General features: G+C 51.0%; 1 protein-coding gene across 2 annotated transcripts; it reads right to left on the minus strand.

The window, feature by feature from the left end:
* Positions 1–158: 158 nt before the first annotated feature.
* Positions 159–21594, minus strand: EXOC3 (exocyst complex component 3). Of its 2 annotated transcripts, none has more exons than XM_028089996.2 (14): positions 21524–21594; positions 20662–20717; positions 19627–19817; positions 17803–18022; positions 11880–12561; positions 9730–9847; positions 8769–8894; positions 7094–7194; positions 5347–5457; positions 5101–5251; positions 3662–3784; positions 1946–2107; positions 1443–1570; positions 159–663 (listed from the first exon to the last, which is right to left on the minus strand). In XM_028089996.2, the coding sequence occupies exons 3-14, from the start codon at positions 19768–19770 to the stop codon at positions 492–494; spliced, it is 2238 nt and encodes a 745-aa protein (XP_027945797.1). In that variant the 5' UTR covers positions 19771–19817; positions 20662–20717; positions 21524–21594; the 3' UTR covers positions 159–491. The 2 variants fall into 2 exon arrangements, with proteins under 2 accessions (XP_027945797.1, XP_027945798.1); XM_028089997.2 differs by lacking the exon at positions 21524–21594 and adding an exon at positions 21133–21246.
* Positions 21595–23424: the final 1830 nt, after the last annotated feature.

Genomic DNA, 23424 nt, shown 5'->3' on the forward strand with positions numbered 1-23424 from the left:
CAGCACGAGGGGCTCCATGCAGAGCTGCAGGACCCAGGCCCCCAGTCCAGGCGGAGGTACATCTCTGAGCTACACATCAGACAACCTGAGAGCAGCCTCCAGGCATTGGACGCACACTACATCATCCCTAGTAAGAAAACCTTCACACCCGGGAAGTCTTCATTTCCCTGCAGGAGGTTAGACTCTTTTATTGAAGAGCAGAGTTTTGGGTGTTTACACTGTGCAGAAATGAGGGAAGACCCAGGGGTTAAGGGGGATAGGCACCATGAGGCCCCTCACACCAGAGCCTGCCTCACAAAGGACATTACAAAAAGATGAGAAAGCCAGCAGAACCATGGCCCCCAGAGTGCTTGTTCTTCAAGAAGCCCTGAGCACAACACCGGGATAGGAGGGCACGCGAGTCCTGGGCATCTCATGTTGCTCTGGCTGCCACACATTTCCAAGGGGGGGGTGATGGGCACAGCATCGCAACAAGGCTGCGGCCCAACAGGCTACTTGAGGAGCTTTGCCACGTTCAGACTGGGAACCACAATCTCCTTGAAGAGGGGCACATAGTTTGGGTTTGCCTGCGTCGGGCCCTGCTCCAGCGTCTCAATGATGGTCTGCTTCATGTCCCGGCTGGTGTCCCCTCGCATGGCCAGGAGTGCACCAATGTGCTCATCCCTGCAGGTGTGGGGAACACCACGGGTGTGTCAGCGGGTGCGCTTACAGCTGCTCACCCCCCACGCCTGCCTCAAACTCCCCCCAGTCTCCCCCCGCCTAGCTTGGGTCAACAGCTGTGCACGAGAAGGCATGCCCCATATCATGACAGGAGAGAAACCGGAGTTCTCCACTCATGGTGACCTTTTCTTCAACCTATAATCACGAAGTTTTTTAAACTCTGTTCTCCTAAATCTTTAACAGACTGCCGAACTAGAGTGAGAGGACCCTGGAGAGCCCCGGACCACCAGTTCCTCTGGCTTCAAGCAAACCCACAGCACTGGCAGAGAGAGAAAAAGCTGGCTGAGGCAGGAGGGTGGTGGGGGGCATGCTGGTTGCATGTGACAGGCACATGTCCCTTCTCTGAATCCACGAGCATAAGACGAGCTTCCTGAAACCACTCTGCTCTGCTGCCGTCCCCCCAGTGCACAGAGCGTGGTGATGCCCCACCTGCACTCAGGCCACCTGCTCCCCAGCCGTGCTGACACCTGGGAGGTGCATGACCCGAGGCTGGGGTCCCATGGGCTCCAGGTCCAACAGCAGGGCTAGGGGACACAGAGGCATGCTGATATGCCCACTCTGCTCCCGGCCATAATCCACACAGCTTGTCCTCCCGGGAGCCAGGACACCCAACAGTGCTCACACCTGCTCGTCAGGCCCCTCCATCTTGTCAGCGACCCTAGGAATGAGCTTACTGCTGTTCCATGATTTCTAGCTAAAACACATGGCACATGGGCCCTTACCTGATGTCTGGATATTTGCTGACCAGAGTGGAGACTTCCAGGTAGAGCAGAGACGGGTCCGTCAGCTTAATAACTTCCGCGATGGCCACAATGGTATCACAGTGTCCATCTGCATCCTCCCCAAACCCCTGGAAGATAGTGTGCATGCAACTGCCAAGCACCACGAGGGGAAACATGCCGAATGTCTGTGGAACTCTGTGGCCCAGGCAGACACCAACGGCTCAGGATCGGCCCACAGTGGAGCTGTCCTGGGCGCCCTCAGCAGGGATGCTGCAGGGCAGGGGGCGGGCAGCCCACAGGGGCGAGACCAGTCTGGCTAGCACTGCTCCCATGGGGCTAGGAGTAACGCCCCAGAAGCTACCCTCAGCCACAAGGTCCAACAGACTTTCCTGGGCACACAAGAAGGATCAACTGGTCACTTGGTTCCTGACGTGACTGGCCCTGATCAGCGGGGGCCGAAACGGCCCAAGGGGTGGGGGGGACAGAAACAAGCAGGCACTCACAGAGGCCAGCTTCCGGAACAGGAGGCGGAGCTGCGCGGCCTCCCGGACCATCCTCTCGGCACCTTCCTTGCGCTCCTCTGCACTGCGGAAGGAGATGCGCTTCTGCATGACAGCCCGCAGGTACTCCAGCACCACTCGCCTCTGCGCCTCCGCGGTCATCCTCTGCCGGCACACACAGGGTCAGCGAGGCAGGCTGGAGGCTCCCACTGAGACACTGCCCTGCTGAGACCTCCCCGCACCTCCCCACTGAGACACCCCCACCCCCGCTGAGAACCCCTAGGCTCCCCACTGAGACCCCCCTCCGAGAACCCCTAGGCTCCCCACTGAGACACCCCCACCCCCGCTGAAAACACCTAGGCTCCCCACTGAGACACCCCCCCGTCCCCCGCTGAGAACCCCTAGGCTCCCCACTGAGACCCCCCCCCAACCCCGTCCCCCGCTGAGACCCACGCCCCAGGCGCCTGCTGAGACCCAGGCTGGCCAGGCAGCTGTGCAGGGCACACGCCCTCCTGCCTGTCAACAGATGGCAGAACCTGAAGGAGCACACGTGCGGGTTCACAACAGTATTCACTAGGTTTCTTTCAAGTAAGTGGGGAAGGGAAACTTGTGCCCAATCGCACCAGCAGATGAGCCCTCCAGACAAGCCCCCACAGGGAGGGCTGCATGCATGCACGGGCTCCTCAGGCACCAACTACTGAACCAACCCAGCCAATGTTTAAGGAAATAAACGGTGGCACCAACAGCCGAGGGAGCAGCACAGGACTGCGGGCCAGCCGCCCCCAACAACACAGGTGAGGGAAGCCGTCAGTCGGGGTTCCAATCCCTGGGTCTCCCCACAGGTAGCACTCTTACTGGCAGAGTCACAAGAATTTCCTTTAAAATGAGGACTTTGACAAGGGTTCTACTGGGTCCCAGTCATCACAGAACAAGAAGACATGAAAGGTGTGAGGACCAGAATGAAAAGTGTCACTGTTCACACGACACAACCGTCTACACAGAGATCTAAAAGGGTCCCAAGACAAATCCCAGAAACAATCAGAAAGTTTTACAAAATGCCTGAACATGAGGTCAGTATATCAAAACCACTTCGTATAAGCCAGGAAAAAAACACTTGGAAAGCCTGACTTTTTAAAATGTATCAAACACTGCCTAAGGCCCTGAGAACCCATGAGAGGGGCCCAGGCGCTGCAGGAGGAAATAGGCTACTTCGGGGAAGCCCCAAGGACATGCACGTGGCTGAGGTGCACAGGGGCTCCGTGCGTCTGTGGCAGGGCTCCTGGGTCCCCCAGAGCCCGGCCACACAGAGAAGAGCCCCGGGGCCTCTGTGGAAGCAGAGAAAGGCCAGGAGCCTGCCTGTGCCCTGGATAGGGATCCCGGAGAGGAAACTGACCCACAGCCGCTGCCCCCACCCTCCCTTCTAGGGGATTCCGGGGCCGCTGAGGAAGTCCCTATCACAAGTGCGGCCTGCGTCTGTGGCCACGTGTCAAAGAGGGCTTGGGGGGGTGTCAGAAGGCAATAAGGTTAAAGGATCAGAAACGCCATCACCTCCAACTGGCTTATCTCCAGACACTGATGTCTCCTGCCTGCCTTCAATAAAACCGCCTGCGAATGTCCATTCACAGAAGAACCAACTGGACACGGAGTTCCACACAAGACAGGAGGTGGGCTCCAGCTGGCAGGTGGGCTCACACCAAGTCACTGTGTCCACACTCTTACCTTTTTATACGGCTTTTTAATTTTGGCAAAATCATTGAAATAGTCTTCCACGGTAGCACAAATAATGTCCACAGCATTTGATCCTAACAGCCACTTCCTTGTCATCAGCTCACTGAGATGTTGCTGAAAAGAACACAGAAAACGTCACCTGGACACAGTCCCTGAGTCACGTGTATCAGGAGGAAGGTGCTGCAGAGCCTCAGTGATGTTTTGTGACAGCAATACACACATAACAACCCCACTGGCACGTAGTCCGCCAACACGTACCGTAACTCTGTGAGACGCTCATTACATATGACTTCAGTGACTGTGGATCTGTCCGTACACACACAGCCTTTATTGTTTATATATATCACATGGATATTCTGCATTTACCCAATCCTGATGGACATTTAAAACTGCTCACATTTTGCAATTAGAAAGAACAGTGCAGTGAACCTGTGCATTTCTGCAGGTGAAAGCCCAAAAGTAGAACTGCTCAGCCCACAAGTGTGCAAACTAAAACCCCGGAAACTTTCCACACTGCCCTCCAAAAACTACAGCACTGGTTCTACAGAGGACACACGAGAGCATCCCCTTTCCCATGCCTGCAACACCACTTGCCATCCCATGAAGCAAGAGAATACTCAGTTTGAGTCTGTGCATCTCTGAAGATCAGGAAGACCAGGCATTTTGTTTTTACATTTAGGACATTTGTAATCCCTTTTCTGTGAAAGGGCTTACTCATGTCCTTTATCCAATTTTGTCATAGTTTTTTTATTTTGAAATAATTTCAAATGTATCCATTTCATCTGTTTTCTAAACCATTTTCAAGAAAGTTGCAGACATCACAAAATGATCCCACCAATCACCCCAGAAGCTCCTCTCCAGCTACTTCCTTCCAAGGAGGACCCAAGATGATCACGGTTTTATTTTTTTAATATATTCTGGTCTCTGCCTATACATCTATATAATGCTAAACCATCTTTGTATTTTTGAAATAAACCCTACTTGTTCTTGGTGTATTATGCCTTTGATATGATGCTAAATGCATTTTGTTAATGACTTTGTTTTGTATGTTTATTCAAAGGGTCCATGTGATGTGTGTTGCACACATGCACGAGTTCTCAATTTGGTTCTGGTATCAAGAATTTGCTAATGAACACAGTCCATCTTCCTTCTATGTACTTGTTTCCATTTTGTAATTCACCAAGCTGATTAATCTCTTTAGTATTTCATGGGAGTCTGTTCATTTGTACATCAGAGGACTCCAATCTGGGACTGTATCATATAAGGCACACCTCACAGAAAAGCAAAGGCCCTTTCACAGTGAGAGGTGAACTGAAGTGTCAGCTCTGCTCGGGTATACGGTCACAGGGTACATTGCAGACCCACATACACAGTGGATGGAAACACTACTGTCAGCCTGGAAATTAAAGCAGCAAAGAACCAGCTCCCACCTCCAGGTCCAGGAAGACCTCCTCCAGCAGGCTGCTGCAGCCCTCCTTTGCAATGGTGTCCAGAATCCCATCCATGCTTGGCTGGCTCAGAGACATGCCTTCTTCCATTTCATTTTTCAAATACTTCTTTTTTAAACTGACTATGGATTCTCTGTAAGGAAACAGTTAAGGCCCCATAAAGCAGCTGAGTATCCTTACCTTCTGCTCTTTTGTTCCTGGGTCACCCTGTCCACGATGGTCACTTACTTGAAGGTCTGGCAGTTGTTGATGATGGCGATCATATACTGGACATAGCAGTGGGGGTGCTGCCGATTCCTCAGGTGCTCTTCTTTATACGACTGAGCTTCCTCTTTGTATCTGAGGACACACAGCCCCCCAGCAAAACTATCAGTAAGGGGAGCCTGAGGGTGTGCCAAACACCACAAACAAATCACGCCTGATAAATACATTTGGCATCGTTAACATCTGACCAGGTAAACTTTAAAAATAAAGTAAAATTTTGGATGATCTATACTAATGAAAAATCAGGGAAGCTGATCATTTTATATGGATTATTGAAAATAAATTTTGTATCAGACTTTGAAATATGATTCAGTATTCTGAGTATACAAATATTTTGAAATATTTGTAGGTTGAAAATTATTATTTTATCTGACATATAATTTGCCTAGAAATTCATACAATAGTCTTGGGAACATTATGAAATATTAGATAAAATGTCACTTTCTGAAACTTTCCCTGAAAAAATCAAATTAAGAAATTACTCAAAAATAAATAACTTGCTCATCTGAGGTCAAGAAAACAAGCACCTGAGATCACTACATACTTTATTTCTGAATTTATTAGAGACTCACAAACAAGAGCAGAACACTACAACACACTATACCTATGTTTAAAAGACCTTACGAAAGGAGCCAAGTTGGCAATTAAAGGGAAATAATTATGCACTTATTCCACCTTTCTGTCCAACGTGTGGTTCAGGTAATCAAACTTCTGGGGCTGATGAGGAAAATTTCCTCTTTCTGCCAACAAAATGACTAAGGCCATGATCCCCAGGGGCATGACTGGCGGGGACTCTCAGCCACCAGGGCAGGACAGAGGGACATGCATCTTGTGATGCACTGCCGTGTGGAGCACTCTGCTTACGCCAGGTTCTTGCAAAACAGCAAGAAAATAAAGAGGAATCTCACAAGCCTTTAGAGCCAACATGTGGCTCAGAGGGGGACAGCAGTTAGGGCTAGACAAGAAGGTGCTGGGCACTATGACATAATCTGCACGTGTCCACAAGCCAGTGGCTCAAAGAGGGGAAAGGCCACACTACTGCACCTGGGACCTGGGAGCGCAGACCTGCTGCTAACCCAGTCTCAACACACAAGTAGAAGAAGGCATGTCTGAAACCACTGGGGAAACCCAAACACAAACTTGGTGTCAGACAGCCCTACAGCCAGAGTAAGGACACAGGGAATGAAATGCCAGAATGTCTGGGATCTGCTTTAAAGTACTTGGGGTGGGGGGGGGGTGTGCAGGTGAGGTGAGGGGGGGCTTTAAAGGGACAGCTTTTGAAGGTGGACGATGGGTCAAGTTTTTTTTACACCATTCTTTCTGCTTCTGTATAGATTTGAAAATCTTCGCGAACAAGTCAAAGGGAGGGAGGCATCCAGCAGACACACTCCTCAGCCTTGTCGGACGGCCGACTCCCATCAGCGGGAACGGGGAGCCACCACCTGATGGAGCCCCTCCCAGGTCCTGGGTAGCGCAGACAACAGAAAGGAAGTGTCTGGAGGAGAATCTAACTCCGGCCCAGCAGGCCCATCTGGGCTCTCAGGAAACCAGTGTAATCCATTCCAAAGGCTTGTTTCAAAATAACAAAGATCACAACAACAAATTCAGGCTTAAAGTATTTTTTAATATCAGGCATATTAGGATCAAAGTTTTGCTTTTAAATTTTAAAAACATACACTTTCTAAATGAGCGCCCTGGCAAAAATACATACCTACTCAGGAAAGAGTTCATTTGCTGAAGACACAAAACAAGTACCTTTGTTTTCAAATCTTCACTTATCTGAGCAGCAACTTGAAGATTCTGTTCGAACATCTAAAAATTGGAGAATTTATGAATTCTAATATGAACTCACAAGGGTGCAAGTTTCCCATTAAAACCCCTATCTGCCAACTGGTAGTTATAGTCCGAATTCAGAAAAAAAAAAAAAAAAAAGGAAAGAAACCACTCAAAATATAACAAGTCAGTTAAATGAACAACTTTCTCAACAAATGAAAAGAAACAAGTGAATCGCTTCCTAATTACCTGCAAACAGGCTGGTCTCCACAAAGAGGGAAATGTGTATTCTCAGCAAGCTGACAGGGAGATGGGGGGCCCAGAGAGGTCGGGTGCGGCTGGGGTCACAGGGGTGCCAGGGGGTGGGCTGTGATTTGTGACGTGGATTCCTCATGAAGAATTGGGAAGATACACACTGGAGCTCAGGGGAGCTACACATGGAGAGGTGGAGAAGGGCTGGAAGGCCAAGCTCACCCCAGGCCTGTGGTACATGCAGTCTGTCATGACACCAGTTTCCAAAATAAAGGAAAGGATGAGGCCCCCTCTACAGCTCACGGTGTCACCCAGAGACAGATGCCCACAGTGCTCACTTGTGCCCGGCTAGTGTCCAAGCACATGCCAGTGACGTGGTCTCATACAAGGATTAGACCATGACTCAGCCCTCCTCCTGCCAGAAAACCTTCCTCCAGGAAGAAAAGCCAACGGGCCAGAAGAAAAGGACAGTAAGGAAGCTGGAGGACATCAGCAGGAGCTGGGCATCAAAAAGTAAATGAACTGGGGCGCCTGGGTGGCTCAGCCGTTAAGCGTCTGCCTTCGGCTCAGGTCATGATCCCAGGGTCCAGAGATCGAGCCCCACATCGGGCTCCCTGCTCGGCGGGAAGCCTGCTTCTCCCTCTCCCACTCCCCCTGCTTGTGTTCCTGCTCTCGCTGATTCTCTGTCAAATAAATAAATAAAATCTTGAAAAAAAAAAAAAAGTAAATGAACCATAAGAAGGCACAATTATGGTTAAAATATAAAGGACTCTTCCCCAAATCCATCAGGTTATACTCAGTCAGGTGGTATTTTAGAAGACAAATCTCAGCCATTTCCAACATCAGAAAACACCAAACAAGCAAACTCAAATCTGAGTGTCCCATGCAAATAACATGTAATTCGGTTCTACTTCAAATCCAAACACTTAAGGGAAACTAGAGTAACTCTGGGCAAAACTGCTTGGACAGGTGACCCTTGGTATTTTCTGCTCCAGACAGAAAGAGAGGCCTGAGGCACCGGAAAGGTCTCCCTCTGTCTTTATTTATTTTTTTATTTTTTTTATTTTTTTAAAGATTTTATTTATTTATTCATGAAAGACAGAGAGAGAGAGAGAGAGAGAGAGAGAGAGAGAGAGAGAGGCAGAGGGAGAAGCAGGCTCCCGCTGAGCAGGGAGCCCGATGCGGGACTCGACCCCAGGACCCTGGGATCATGACCTGAGCCGAAGGCAGACGCTTAACCATCTGAGCCACCCAGGCGCCCTCCCTCTGTCTTTAGGAAGGGAGGCACTTTATGTTCATTTGTCAAACCCACAGATCCCAGGAATGATCCAGCAATGCACCCCAGAAGCACACGATGGTACCTGGAAGACAATGGCAGGGAGTGTCGTCTGGAAGAACCCATCCTGGTCGGCTTCGGGCTCTGTCTCTTTGATCCAGTCTTTCTTGTCTGTTTCTAGTGCTTTCCGCAGCCAGGCAATGATGTTTGACTAAAGAAGTTTGGCATCACAGAAAAAGGAATAGAACAGGCCACTCTGAGGCAATGCACACAGCCTCTCCTCAGCAGTGCAGTGGCAGAAACCAAACTCAGGGCCCTGGGAGTCGCTATTCCCAAACAAGGGGATGCCAGAGAAGCCACCCCACAAGCCGCCTCCATGGCAGGTGCTGCCTCCACTGACCACCTTTTGGATGAGCACCACACTACAGGAGAGGCCAGGCTGGTCAGTCATACACGGAAGCACGAGGCAGACATGCTCCCAGCAGGTTTGTCCGTGGAAGACCACACACCAGCACCATCACCTCGGGAGCACAGACCCCTCCCTGCTTCCCAGTGTGGGGGCTCAGCATCTCAGTCAGAATGCTGTCTGCTGCTTGTGCTCACCTTGTCCAAGGAAGCAGACCCTGACCTCCTCATGTTACTCGCAGACCACCTGGGGGTCATGGGGGGTGGGGGGATGGGCACTTGGTCCCCAAATGCCACCCTTCCACTCCTGTGCTCAGCTCTAAGAGGCTGGCAGGCACCACTGCCCATCTGGCTACCAGGGGCTGGACAGACTCACTAGTCCAGCCAGAGGAGGTTTCTGTACCTGTAGAACACACGCTTCAACCTCCAGATCCAGGGCCAGAGAATGAGCCACCTTCCTCAACTAACTGGCCAACGCATATTTCAAGATCCAATTTCCCAGAAGCAAAGCCCACACATCCTTAGGAAGCCAACATCAAAACCGGTTTCTCCCCCGCCTTCTTTTGCCCACCGGCCTCGGTTACGGCATGACTTAGGGAGCCAACACAGCCTGGTTTGGGACCACACATTGCTCTACTCACAGTGAGAGTTGACATGTACGTGTCAAGCAGCTCAGAGACCACATCTGGAGAAAGCAAAGGCTCCAAGATGCTGACATCCACTTCTGGGGCCAGCTCCGTGTTCCCCATCATCTCTGCACTATGGCAAAACCAGGTATGAGAAAGAATAATTACCAGGAAGACAGAAAACGCTCAGCTAAGTGTTGCTATTTCTTTTGACACACAAATACCCAACCACCCTCAAGACTGTGTCAGGGAGGAGAGGCGGAGCCCTGGGGAGAGCACTGGGTGAGAAGTGGCCACGTAAGGCACCTCTGTCCCTGGCCTCAGCCCGCTGCACCCACATCACTCAGGAAAGAAACCCCGTGATGGAGGAGATATGTTTGGTCTATGCCCAGCACCTCCCCCTGGGGAAGGCCAGGGCCTGGCAAACCGGAAGTGCTGAGTAGACAGGTCCTATCGAACAAGGGAATGACAAACAAGTACAGTAATTCAGAAACATAAGTGCTGAAGTTAACATTGCTGATCCCTGCACTTCATAATGAAACATAAGTCAGCAAAAGTATCAATGCATTCGGACAAGTGTGCTTAAGAAGGCAGGGATGTGGGCTGAATTTCAGAAAAAAGTTTCCATAAAAAAGTTAGTATCTTTGTGTGGTTGGGTTTTTAAAAGTCCAAAGTTTGAACGTTCAGAAAAAATACACATGCTTTTTGCCATATTCCCTAAATACGTATTTACGAGGAAAACACTGAGTACTCACAGTTAGTCCATTATCTACAAGAAATACAAGGTCTTCCTAGGTGAAAAGGCACTTCACAAAATTCTGCAAGTATTAAAAGACTATTCACTCAACACAGATTTTCACCAAAGAATCTTAATTCAGCGTGAAATGTTTTTAGTATAAAGCAATCCAATTTTTCCCACTAGAAAGTCCAAATGCTAAAAAGGTGGCCAGTATGCAGCTGTCCACACACAGAAAAAGACACAAAACCAAGACACAAAACTGTGCACACCAACAAATGCACACCCGGTCTGGTGGCTAGAACAGGAACAAGGGCCCAGGGCCGATTCTACTCCTGCTCTCCACTCGCTGTCCATGTAAATGCTGGGCATGTGACTCCCTGTGCCTCAGTTTTCTCATACAAACAAATATGACCCTAACAGTGCTTTCCTCATGGGGTAACATGAAATCGAGCACTGTACAGAGAAGGCCACAGGATGGGGAGATGGTGATCACTCCGGGCTTATGGGCTGGGCGAGGGCAGTGCTCAGGGGGCAGGACCAAGGCCTGGCAGAGTGAAGCTGCAGACACACCAGAGTGACCATCACTATCATGGGTGAGAGAGTTTCTCCCATTTTATGTTAAGATGTACATATTCTCTACTATAACCAGTTACCAAAATACAAACAAAAATCCAAAACCTTATTGCTAAAGCAAGAGGTTTAACAAATCTCTGCACATAAGCGACAGGCTAAAAATAATTCCAGTACAGTACTTTATACTGTTCTCTATTCACAAAACCCTGCAAAATCAAGATGCATCTTCTCCTCAGCTAGCTAACCTTAAAGAATGTATCTTTGAATATATTCTACAAAGAATACCCCGCCATTGCCTCAATTTTCAAACCCTACGTCAAACGAATACAAGCACAAAATGGCCCACGTCCCTTTTGTGAAGTGACAAAACCTCAAGGTTGAAATGTAAAAAGAATGGATTTTTCCAGGATACTGGTGAGAAGAAACCAAAATGGGTGGGGGGGGGAGGACTGGAAGCCAGGAGGAGTGAGCTGGTGGCCCCTGTGACTCTGTGCAGGTCCCGGGAAATCCTGCGCCCATGTGTCCTTACCTGTCCCCCGGGGTAAAACCACACACTCAGGGTGTCACCGCAAGGAGGAAATGGGTTAGTGCACAGTGGGCACTCAGTATCATGGAAGAGCCCAATGCTGAACTGCTTCCTAGGGACTGGACATCAAGGGCAGGAGCACCAACCAAACACAAGAGCATTCACACAACCAGAGGCCGGGCCCTGATCTCAAGGTTAAGCCCACACATGGGCCAGAGGGGAGGCTTTCATCAGCAGGAAAACAAAGTCTGAGGGTGCTGAGCACATGCTGGAGCAAAACAACTCAACTCTACATAAAATAAAATACAAAAGTAACTTTGGAGTTACCTTGTGTAGGTATTTAAGACCCATGTCAACAGGCTCACGATCTCATTGGCTTCTAGGTCTTCGGACGCAAGCTCCTGCATCCGCGTGCTCAGGGCCTGGTGGTACATGCTCAGGAGGTTTCTGAAGATCTCATAATGGGGAGGGAAACACTGAACCATCAGGTTTTTGGCAACGATGAGGTCATCTAGGACGTACTTCCTTATGATTTCCAGGTGGCGGACGAGCCACATCTTGTCGGACTCCCTGGTGTCTGCCTGTGTGCCCTCAATTCTAGTCGTCACGGTTCTGTCCAAGATGGCAAACATTTTCTCCTTCCAATTCTTGGGCCTCCCAGGAGGAACAAAACTAGTTTGTTTTTTTCGGTCAAGTATGCGCCTATCGATTTTTTCTTCCCTTTCAATAATTCTAACAACTGAGACCAGCAAGGTGGGGTCACGGCGAACAGTGACCAGTGACCTCTGCAGCACCATCCACAGCTGCTTGGCCAGCTCGTCCGAGAGCCCCTGCGTGCTCCCAAAGTAGCTGTGGATGAGGGTCATGTCTCGAGTGTTTCCACTGTCCATGCGGTACTGCTCATACATCAGCCCGTCCCGGGAGCACTCCAGGTCCATCAGCTTTCGGTGGGCCTGTAGGAGCGCCCCTTGTTCTATGAGGTCCTGGGTCTCCCTCACAATTTCGGGCACTAGGGAAAAAGGCACAAGATGGCACCGTGAAAAACCACACAAATGGCTGGGTAGGACCCTGGGAAGATGGCAGAGAGAGCACCAGGAATCTGTCTCCGCACCCAGACAGCAACTGCACTGGCAGAATCTGTCTGAGTAACTATTTTGGAACTGTGGAGTCTGCAGAAGGCTGGCAAATTCTAGGAGATGGCTTGGGAGTAAATTGTGGTTAATTCTGGTCAATTTCAGCTCTTAGCACAGGAGCACCTTCCCAGCACCAGCCCCAGCCTGGCCTGCCCGCCATGCATTCCCAAAGCAGCCTATACACAGCTTGAGGGAACCTGGGTGAGCAAAAAGGACCATGTCTTCCAAACACTGGGGATCTGTGCTCCAACTGCTGGTTGCTGCCTCCTATCAGGGAGATGCAGACACAGTGGTGGAACCCATTGTTACTGCACTCAGGCCACCATTGTTGCAAACCCCTCGCCCTAGAGCCAGGTGACTTCAGGATGATTTAAAGAGCCAGTGCCTCTTTACCCCCTCCATTTTTATTCCTTCCCCCTCCAGACATTAAAGACAATGACATTCAAAAGCAACCTCATATATGGGGGAATTAAAAAGCGCCTGCACATGCTCAGGGAAGGGTCAGGCTCAGAAAAGACCTGAGAACACCTTCAGTTTACATCTCAGTCTTATCCTCAGCACAGAGACAGCCTACAATAACCAAAACAAGAACAATAAACAAAAATCAGCATGCCTGGCAGAAGAGGAGAATCTGATTTTCACAGTTACTATGTTATTAGATTCAAATGTCCAACGTTCAACAACAAAAAAATCACAAGACATAAAAAGATTCAGGAAAGTATGGAGATTCAAAGGAAAAAGATAACCCAACAGAAACCATCCCTAAGAAACACTAGGTTGTTGATCTACTGGATGAAGACTTTATTTTTTTTAAAAGACTTTATTTACTTATTTGTCAGAGAACAAGAATGAGCGGGCACAAGGAGGGGGAGTGGCAGAGGGAGAAGCAGGCTCCTCGATGAGCAAGGAGCCCGACACAGGACTCGATCCCAAGACCCTGGGGTCATGACCTGAACCAAAGGCAGACGCTTAACAGGCGCCCCTCTACTGAAGACTTTAAAACAAGTTTTAAAAGTTTTAAAATGTCAAGTGGACCAACATGCACACTGTGGACATCCCAGAAGATAAAAAGAGAGGAAAGGAGACAAAGAAATTATCTGAATAATGATCAAACTTACTTAACTTGATGAAAGACAACAATATAAACATCTAAAGGTTCAATAAACTCCAAGTAGGAAGAACTCAGAGACCCAGAATGAGACACGTTACAAATTGTTGAAAATCAAAGACAGAGAACCTGGAAAGCAGTGAGGGGAAGCAGCTGGTTGCCTACGAGGGAGCCTCAGTAAGACCACAAGCAGATTTTTCATCAGAAACTTTGGAGGCCCAAGGGCAGTTGGCTGCGAGAGTTGAAGTCTAAAAGAAAACAACAGTCACCCAGAGTCCTACATCTGGCAAAACTGTCCTTCAAAAGTGAAGGAGACACAAAGATACTCCCAGACAAGCACAAGCTGAGCACTCCTCGGCCTGGAGAGCTGCCCCAGCGTGTCCTGCGGGTGAGATGAAAGGGCGCTGGATGGTAGCGCAGAGAGTGGTGGAGGAATAAGGATGGCAATAAAGGTAGATACGTGGGTAGCTGTAAAAGCTAGTGTTATGGTAACTTCGGTTTGTCGCTTTACTTTTTGTTCTACATAATTTAAAAGACTTATATATTTAGGGAAAAAAATTATTTGTCTAGTATTACTGTAACTGGTTTATAATTCCACATTGTGTTTTCCACATAATTTGAGAGACTAATGCATAAAAAACAATTAGTCTATGTTTTTGGACAATGTATAAAGATGTAATTTTGTGACACCAATAACTGAAAGGGGGTGAGACAGCATTGTGTAGGAGTAGAGTTTTTATCTGTTACTGAAGTTAAAGTGGTATAAATTCAGAGTACTTTAATTTTAGATGTTAAATGTAATCCCCACAGTAACTACAAACAAAATAGCTTTCAAATACATAAAAAAAGAAATGAGAAAGGAATTAAAACATTTCACCACAAAAAATCAACTAAACACAAAGAAGACAGGAATGCAGGAAATGAGGGACAAAAAGGCTGTAAAGCACACAGAAATCAAATAGCAAAATGACAGAAATAAGTCACAAATTTTCAGTAACTGCTTTAAATGTGAATGGATTAAATTCTCTAATTAAAAGACAGAGACTGGTAGAAAGGATAAAAACACAAGATCCAGCCATATGCTATCTATAAGAGACCCACTTGTGATCCAAAGACACAGACAGGTTGAGATGAAAGGGTTGGAGAAGACATTCCATGCAAACAGTGACCCAAATAGAGCAGGTGGCCCCAATACCAGACAAAATCGACTTGAAATCAAGTTTGCAAGAGACAAAGAAGGCGCATTATATGTTAATAAAAGCCTCTCTACAGCGAGAAGATACAATTATAAACAATTACACACCTAATGAGAGACCATCAGAAAACACAAAGCAGAAATTCATAAAACTGGAAAACAGTTCTCTAGTAATAACTGGGAAACCTCGATGTCACTCACAGTAGTGGATAGGACAACCAGTCAGGAGAGAAGGAAGGAGGCAGAGGACCTAAACAACACAATCAACCAAGTACATCTAACAGACACATACAGAACACTCCACCCAGCAGCCACACACATGTTCTTTCCAAGAGCACATTTTCCAGGACAGACCTTATGTTAGACCACAAATTAAATCTCAACAGATTTGAAAAGGTAGATATTATACAAAGTATCTTCTCCAACCAGGATGGGATGAAGTTAGAAATCTGTAACAAATGAACAATTCACAATTAGTGGAAATTAACACATTCAATCACTGGGTCAAAGAAGAAATCACAAGAGAAATTAGAAAATACTTAGACAAACAAAAGTAAGAACACACCGCACCAGAACTTAAGGATCCAAGAGAGCAAATGTTTAAGGACAAGTGTATACCTGTCACTGCTTGTGTAAAAAAAAAACTATCAAATCAACAACCTGACTTTATAATTTAGGGAAGCAGAAAAAGAACAAGCTAAACCCAAAGCTACCAGCAGGAAGGAAACAATAAAGAGAAAAGCAGAAAGAAACACAATTGAGAAGTGGAAAACAATAGAGAAAATTGACAAAACCAAAAGGTGGTTCTTTGAAAAGATCAACAATTGACAAATCTTTAGCTAATGAACTTAAAAAAAAAAAAAAAGAGAGAGAGAGAAAAGACTCAAATACTACAATCAGAAATGAAAGTAGGGACATTACTGTTGATTCTACAGAAATAGAAAGGATCACGAGAGTACTATGAACAATTGTACACCAACCTATTTTTGCACTAGACATAGTGAAAAAAACCTACAGAGACTAACTCCTGAAGAAACAGAAAATCTAAATAGACCCACAACTAGTAAGGGGAGGGGAAATGGGGAGCTATCATTTAATGGGTGCAAAGTTTGGTCTTCTTTTAGTTTTACTATCATGTCACTGACACACAGCACTGTAGTTTGTTTTACAAGATGGAAGAGTTGTGGGGGTGGATGGTGGTGACAGCTGCACAACGTGAAAGTGCATAACACCAAAGAACTGTACACTCAAAAACAATCAAGATGTTAAATTTTATATTAAATCTCATGTTAAAACAAAGTGGGGGGAAAAAGGCTGTGTGCACAGTACTACCAAATTACAGGCAATGAGAAAAGTCTAAAGAGGGTCAAACCAGCACAACATCTTCCCAATAAAGTCTAGTCCTAACACAAATGCATATATAACATAGCCTCATTCGTTCTTCAAGGTAAGAAAATTATTTTCAACTCCTGTGGATGAACTTCTTCCAGTAAAGTAACTTTTGATCATTTGACATTAGCTTTACAAAACTGGAAGGAAATGTTGCCAGTCAACAGGAAATCATAAGGGGGGGGAATTAACTAGCAACGTGCTGGCTCAGTGTCATGAAGGACATTCAGGCTTGGGGACGACGTTCCAATTCCAGGCAGCCAACGGTCACCAAGACGAGCTGCTTCCTTAGCACCCACTGTGGAGTTGGCAATGCTGTGCCATTCGTTGGGGGGGGGGGGCATGTGAGAAGCAACTTGGAACATGGCCATAAGTATCAGGGAAGATGAGCAAGGGGGCCAGGTACTCAACAACACTGCCGTCAGACACGAGTGTGAGAGGAGTCCAAGGAAAAGGAGCTGAATAGGACACAAATTACCAAGGTACAATGCGGCTGGAGCAGGGCCACCATGATGTGGCTTTATAGTGGTGTGAAGAACTGTGGCACATTACGCTCAGGGGTTGAGCAGAGTTTAGGGAAGGACAGAAAGGGTTCACTGAGACCAGATACGGGATAAAGGAAGGGAAGGGGTCAGACCATCCCAAGGTCTCTTGCTGGGATGCTGGTGACCCTGCTAGAGGTGAGGGGGTGAGGGGTGAGACAATCTCGGGACTGTGCTGAGCAGACACGGAGCCCCACCCACATGACAAATGACACTGTTCCCGGATAGGCTGCAGAGCCTCTTACTGGTGAGGTATTAGGACATGGCTCTGAAAGGGACACCTCCACACCTCCTGCCACCACCCCACCCCACCCAGCCGCAAGGCCTCCACCAGATCCCGCCCAATGCTGACCAAGGCTGCAGAGTGTTTCCCTCCTGTGCCCTACCCCCCCGCCCCCGGCCTGTGCACACTTCTCCACCTGGGAACTGCCACTCGCCTGTATCACCTCTCCAGCTGGGAACTGGCCCGTCTGTCCTGTTCACGGGGATGCTTCTCTCTTTTTCACCTGTCAGAGTGCCATCTGGTCTACTGATCTGACAGCCACACTGCAACCCAGGGAATGAAGCTCACAAGCACTTATTCTGTTAACCCATTGCTGTGCCTCTATCCAAACGGAACTATAAGCATTTTACTGGTCTTGGCTTGTTCAAATGGTCCCTTCCACCCTTAGTGCAAACAAGAAGTTAACTATACAGGTGGGAATCAAACACTGCCCACACCGAGGGAGGTCTACAAAATACGCCGCACAAAAGCTGGATCTACCTCTTCATCACCTGTACAGCGAGGAAAAACGAGTCACAGGAAAGGGAATAGACAGCACTTTGCCCCTTGACGCCCAAAGCACCGGCCATCCCCAGCTGTCCTCCCCAACCCCCCAACCACCTGAGAAGATGTTCTTGAGGTTTTCCACAGCTGCGGCAAGCTGGCTGTGCCGCACGACAGCATCCTTCACATCCTTGAGGCTCTCAATGGTGTTGATGCTCTGCCTCCAGTCTTTGCTGACGTCGGCCAGGGACCGCTGGATGTCTTTGACATCGTTCAGTGCATTGTGTAGCTGACTCAGGCCTGTGCGCACACCGTCCAACTGGGACTGGATCGCAGCCTAGGGGAGACACCCGGGGGCGAGGGGATGGTGAGCAGAGCTAGGACAGCCACAAACAAGTCTTCCTCGGGAGGTTCAAGTTCACAGAAGACAAATTTCAGTAGCTGGGAATAGTCAATACTCAGAGAAAAGAGGGTAAAATTCAACAAGAACTTAACTGATTCACAAAATAGCTTTTCCTTTTTTTCACTGCTGCCTTAGAACAGAACAGTGTCTTTTAAAGCTCTGTTGAGAAAACCTCCTAAACTCCTCATGTGGGCCCTCAGCCTGAAGATAGTGGATACCACGATGGGCATGCCTCAGGTCCCGTGGCTGCCCCAGGAGGACTCCACACATGGTCTCCCCAGGCATCCCTCAGTTCCCTCAGGCCTCATCTCAGACTGTCAGGACTTGCTCATCAGCTCTGAGGTAGAGGGCCTCCTGCCACTCAGCCGGGACCAGACTTGGCTCAAGGATGGCTGGCCCCACTGCGGAGAGCTGGTACATCTGGGATTCAGACTCACTCGACTGGCATGCCGAAATGCCATCAGCAAGTGGTACACGGCCAAAAGGGAGGGGACATGAAGGAGGGGCAGCCAGTGGAGGGGAAAGAAGGGAAGGCCAGTTGGCATAACCAAAGCCAGGTACACATCCGACCCAGGAGCCATTGAAGCTGCACATAGAAATTATTAATGATGGTGGTAACGGACCACAGAAGGTCTCTAGGCCACTACTGATGATCATCAGCTAATCCCACAAGTTTCTGGAACAGATTAAAATGCTGACTAAAAATGTGGCAAGTCCAAACTGTTTTTTAAATTAAAGTAAAACTAGTGTTTTAAATAGGCCAACCAGTCTTTGGATGCTTCATTTTGGTACAAATGATCCTCATCCTGTCTTATTAAGCCTGCCATTATCCAAATGCTAACAGTGTTTTCAAGTGCCACATGACTGTGAAAATGAACTTTCCTCAAGGGCATTCTCTTCACCCCCAAGACCGCTCTGCTGCCTGTCAATCACAGCAGGCCATGGTCTTAACATTTTTGTAAGTACACTGAACGTCTGTATTTTAACAAAACCTTATCTCTTCATACAAATTAAGTTGAAAGCCAAACCAATCACAAAATACCTTGAAAAAGAATAATTTTCTTTCTTGTCCCACTCTCACATGCTTAATAACTGTGCCGCACTCTCCTCGCTCCTTCCTGCCCAGGGCCAGCAGAGTGCCTGGCACACAGCCAGCCAGCTACAGCGTATGCTGAAAAGTTCTAAACAAAATGCTCTCTAGTGGCACTCTGTAGAAGACCTTTTAACAAATAAGGATAGCTGCTATTCTTCTAGTATTGTTTAAAATTTAAAAGGACACTTCTGGGTGCTTAAAAGATTGTTCCTTTGGTGTTTCCAATATTCCCACAAACTTCTCTATAATCTACTGCTTGGTAATACAGTTTTGGAAAGAACGTGTTAAGTAAAGGTTATGGTCTGTTCTGCCTCTTTCCAGACCATCACAAAATCTAATTTAGCAAAACTACAATGATGATGTTATGCAGGAACCCAGAACTCAAGATAAATGGATCTATCCTGACTGGGAGTAAAGTGGATGCCTGTGGCCTCTGGTCTCATACCTTCAGTCTGGCCTCCACTGAGGCCTTTTTCCGGGCCTCCCTCCTTCGGTACTGCTCCACTTTGTCCAGCTGGTCCGGGCGCTGAAGCATCCCAGCAACCCTCTGAACAGCTGTTGCTACAGCCTCCCGGTCTGTCTCCTTCATCGTTAAAAAGCAGGTGGAATCTCAGCACATGTCATACTAGAGGTACCCTGTGTGAACAGGGAGAGAGCGAGCACGAAGGGAAGATGTGTTAGGAAGGTAGAAAAGGTTAGGTACAAAACTCATGCCCCCTAACAGTCTCAGCTGTTCACAATGGAGCTATAAGGAGAACACCTGAGATCCAGTAAACCTGAAAGCTGAACCAGGATTATGAACTCCTTAATAATAGATATAAGCCTTCAGAACTCAGATATGAAGACACTTTCACCTTTGAGTAAAGCAGAGGCATTTACAGGTAAAAGCTATAAACAAATGGAGAATGTCTCTATGTGGACTTTAGATCCCTCATCCTATCAGATGTCAGTCTCCAAGGTACTTCTCTCCCACAGACAAGAGCCAATTTCTGGAACCTTCATAGCACCCTTTGGCCACAGTGGTGGGGCAGCTGTTCCAGGAGGCCTCAGTGAGGACACGGAAGCACCCAGACAGCATATGCCTCAACATGCCTCACTCACCCCCAGCTCAAGTCCCAGCACATGCCCCTCAAAAAAATCACTACTGGGGCATGTGGGTGGCTCTGTCGGTTAAGCACCCGACTCTTGACTTCAGCTCAGGTCGTGATCTCAGGGTCGTGAGGTCAAGCCCTGTGTCAGGGCTCGGGGCTCTGAGTTTGAGATTCTCTCTCTTCCTCCCCCCGCCTTGGCCCCCCCTTCCCCGCTGGCATGGGTGTTTGCACATGCGCGTGCTCTCTCAAATAAATAAATCTTTAAAAAAGGGACATATTTTAAAAAAATCATTACTGGCTGTAATATCTGAAATTCTACTTTGTACATTTAACAACCCCAATAAACAAAGATGACAAGGCAAAAGGCACCTTCGCTCAAACAAACCTACCTTCCATCCCAGCTCCAATGCCCCAGCCCTGGCGCCAAAGCGGTATCCGGGAGCGTCTGGCAAATGAGAGGATTTAATAAACATGTGTTCCCCTGACCTCAGACATTACACTATTTCCATGCATGTTTTCTGTATGTAACTTCTTGACGAGATGAAAAAGAGCCGTCCTCTCCCTAAATTCCTTACCCGCCCCCCCGCCCCACCCGCTTACAGCAAAACCCTCAACTCCCCGGACGATTTCCACGGACGGCTCTGTACTAATTAACCACTATCTGCGCAGGACCTGCCTTCTGACTCCTCTTCGCAACAGCACTGCGCGGCCGGCACGGCCTCTCCTTCCACCTGACCGACCGGGCACTACCCGGTGCACAGTCTCAGCGGGACGGAGAAACGCACAAGACGCCCAGGCGAGAGCCGCGAAGCCCAGCACCGGGGGGCCAGCCGACGGCCGCTCCACCACCAACTCCGTACCTGCACACTTCCGTTCTCCTCCGCTGCCACACCTCACCGGCACTGCTGCCGACCCGACGAGCCGCGCACCCCCCGGCCGCCCGCTCGGGGCCCGCGCCGGCCCCAGCGCGCTGCCCCCGCAGTTCTGCAGCGCGCGGCTCTCTCGGAGCCCACGCGCACCCCCTCCAGCCGGCAGGACGCGGCCCCGGGAGGACGGCAACGCCCCCGCCCCCGCCCCGCCTTTCCGGCCGCGGAGCGCCCCGGCCGCGTCAGTGGAGCGCGGGCCCGGTCTGGAGCGGCCGGCTGTGCCGCCCGCCTCCCGGGGCCGCGCGTACCCGCCCCCCCGTCCCGGGACCTTGGCGACCACCGCCCCGGAGCCCGCCCACCGCCACTGCCGCCACCACCCACTCACCTCCCACTGCCGCCGCCCGCAGCCCGACCGGAAGTGAGCGGCGCCCGCGGGCACTTCCGCTTCCGCCGCACGCCGGAAGGGCGGGGCTTGAGCTGTGGGACCAACAGGGTGGCGGTTCTATATGGGGTCCCCGCCGGGGATTGCTCTCATTGTGGGGGGGGATGTGCGACCGTCAGGACGGGGTCCCCGCCCCCCGCCCGGGGGCGCTCTCCCTGTGGGGGGATGTGCGACCGTCAGGACCGCCCCCCTGCTCCCCCCCCCCGGGGGCGCTCTCCCTGTGGGGGGATGTGCGACCGTCAGGACGGGGTCCCCGCCCGGGGGCGCTCTCACTGTGGGGGGGGGGATGTGCGACCGTCAGGACCGCCCCCCGCTCCCCCGGGGGCGCTCTCCCTGTTGGGGGGGATGTGCGACCGTCAGGACGGGGTCCCCGCCCGGGGGCGCTCTCCCTGTGGGGGGATGTGCGACCGTCAGGACCGCCCCCCGCCCCCCCCCCCGGGGGCGCTCTCACTGTGGGGGGATGTGCGACCGTCAGGACGGGGTACCCCCCGGGGGCGCTCTCCCTGTGGGGGGATGTGCGACCGTCAGGACCGCCCCCCTGCTCCCCCCCCCCCGGGGGCGCTCTCACTGTGGGGGGATGTGCGACCGTCAGGACGGGGTCCCCGCCCCCCTGCTCCCCCCCCCGGGGGCGCTCTCACTGTGGGGGGATGTGCGACCGTCAGGACCGCCCCCCTGCTCCCCCCCCCCGGGGGCGCTCTCCCTGTGGGGGGATGTGCGACCGTCAGGACGGGGTCCCCCCCGGGGGCGCTCTCCCTGTGGGGGGATGTGCGACCGTCAGGACCGCCCCCCCCGGGGGCGCTCTCACTGTGGGGGGATGTGCGACCGTCAGGACGGGGTCCCCCCCGGGGGCGCTCTCCCTGTGGGGGGATGTGCGACCGTCAGGACCGCCCCCCGCCCCCCCCGGGGGCGCTCTCACTGCGGGGGGATGTGCGACCGTCAGGACCGCCCCCCACTGTGGGGGGATGTGCGACCGTCAGGACCGCCCCCCCCCGGGGGCGCTCTCCCTGTGGGGGGATGTGCGACCGTCAGGACCGCCCCCCCCGGGGGCGCTCTCACTGTGGGGGGATGTGCGACCGTCAGGACGGGGTCCCCCCCGGGGGCGCTCTCCCTGTGGGGGGATGTGCGACCGTCAGGACCGCCCCCCGCCCCCCCCGGGGGCGCTCTCACTGCGGGGGGATGTGCGACCGTCAGGACCGCCCCCCACTGTGGGGGGATGTGCGACCGTCAGGACCGCCCCCCCCCGGGGGCGCTCTCACTGTGGGGGGATGTGCGACCGTCAGGACGGGGTCCCCGCCCGGGGGCGCTCTCACTGTGGGGGGATGTGCGACCGTCAGGACCGCCCCCCGCCCCCCCCGGGGGCGCTCTCACTGTGGGGGGATGTGCGACCGTCAGGACCGCCCCCCGCCCCCCCCGGGGGCGCTCTCCCTGTGGGGGGATGTGCGACCGTCAGGACCGCACCCCGCCCCCCCCCCCGGGGGGAGGGACCGTCAGGCCGGGATGCCTGCCTGGCCGCTACCAGGGTGTGAGGGCGGCGTCAGGACGGCCCCGCACCGAGGACCGCTTCCCTGGAGCGGGCCCCGTCTCACTCAGCCCCTCGTACTCCAGCCCTTTCTGCCGTCTCCCCTCAGGGTCCCCAGGCTGACCTCGTCCTGGGCGCTGGGGACTCACCTTCCCTCTGGCCTCCGCTCGTGCGTCCTCTGTAACCCTCCGTGGCCTGCTTCTGTGAGGGAGCCACCCTGCCGCCCTCCGCCTGACGCTGTGCGCGCCCCGTGGTCTCCCCCACCGCGTTCTGTCTACCAGCTCGTGCCGGTCCTCCCGCGGCGGCGCGGCGCGAGCTGTGTCTC

This window comes from Eumetopias jubatus, unplaced genomic scaffold (genome assembly GCF_037043125.1).
Source record: "Eumetopias jubatus isolate StellerSeaLion01/CBP00866 unplaced genomic scaffold, mEumJub1_p1.0 scaffold_5, whole genome shotgun sequence".
Lineage (NCBI taxonomy): Eukaryota > Metazoa > Chordata > Mammalia > Carnivora > Otariidae > Eumetopias > Eumetopias jubatus.

Bases quoted from the DNA above. Each gene is read 5' to 3' on its own strand.
- EXOC3 (XM_028089996.2), bottom strand. From the start codon at position 19,770: ATGAAGGAGACAGACCGGGAGGCTGTAGCAACAGCTGTTCAGAGGGTT. The intron at 5,252-5,346 runs GTAAGTGACCAT...GTTTCCTTACAG, and splicing joins AACAACTGCCAGACCTTCAA to AGAATCCATAGTCAGTTTAA. The intron at 1,571-1,945 runs GTGAGTGCCTGC...ACTATCTTCCAG, and splicing joins TGTTCCGGAAGCTGGCCTCT to GGGTTTGGGGAGGATGCAGA.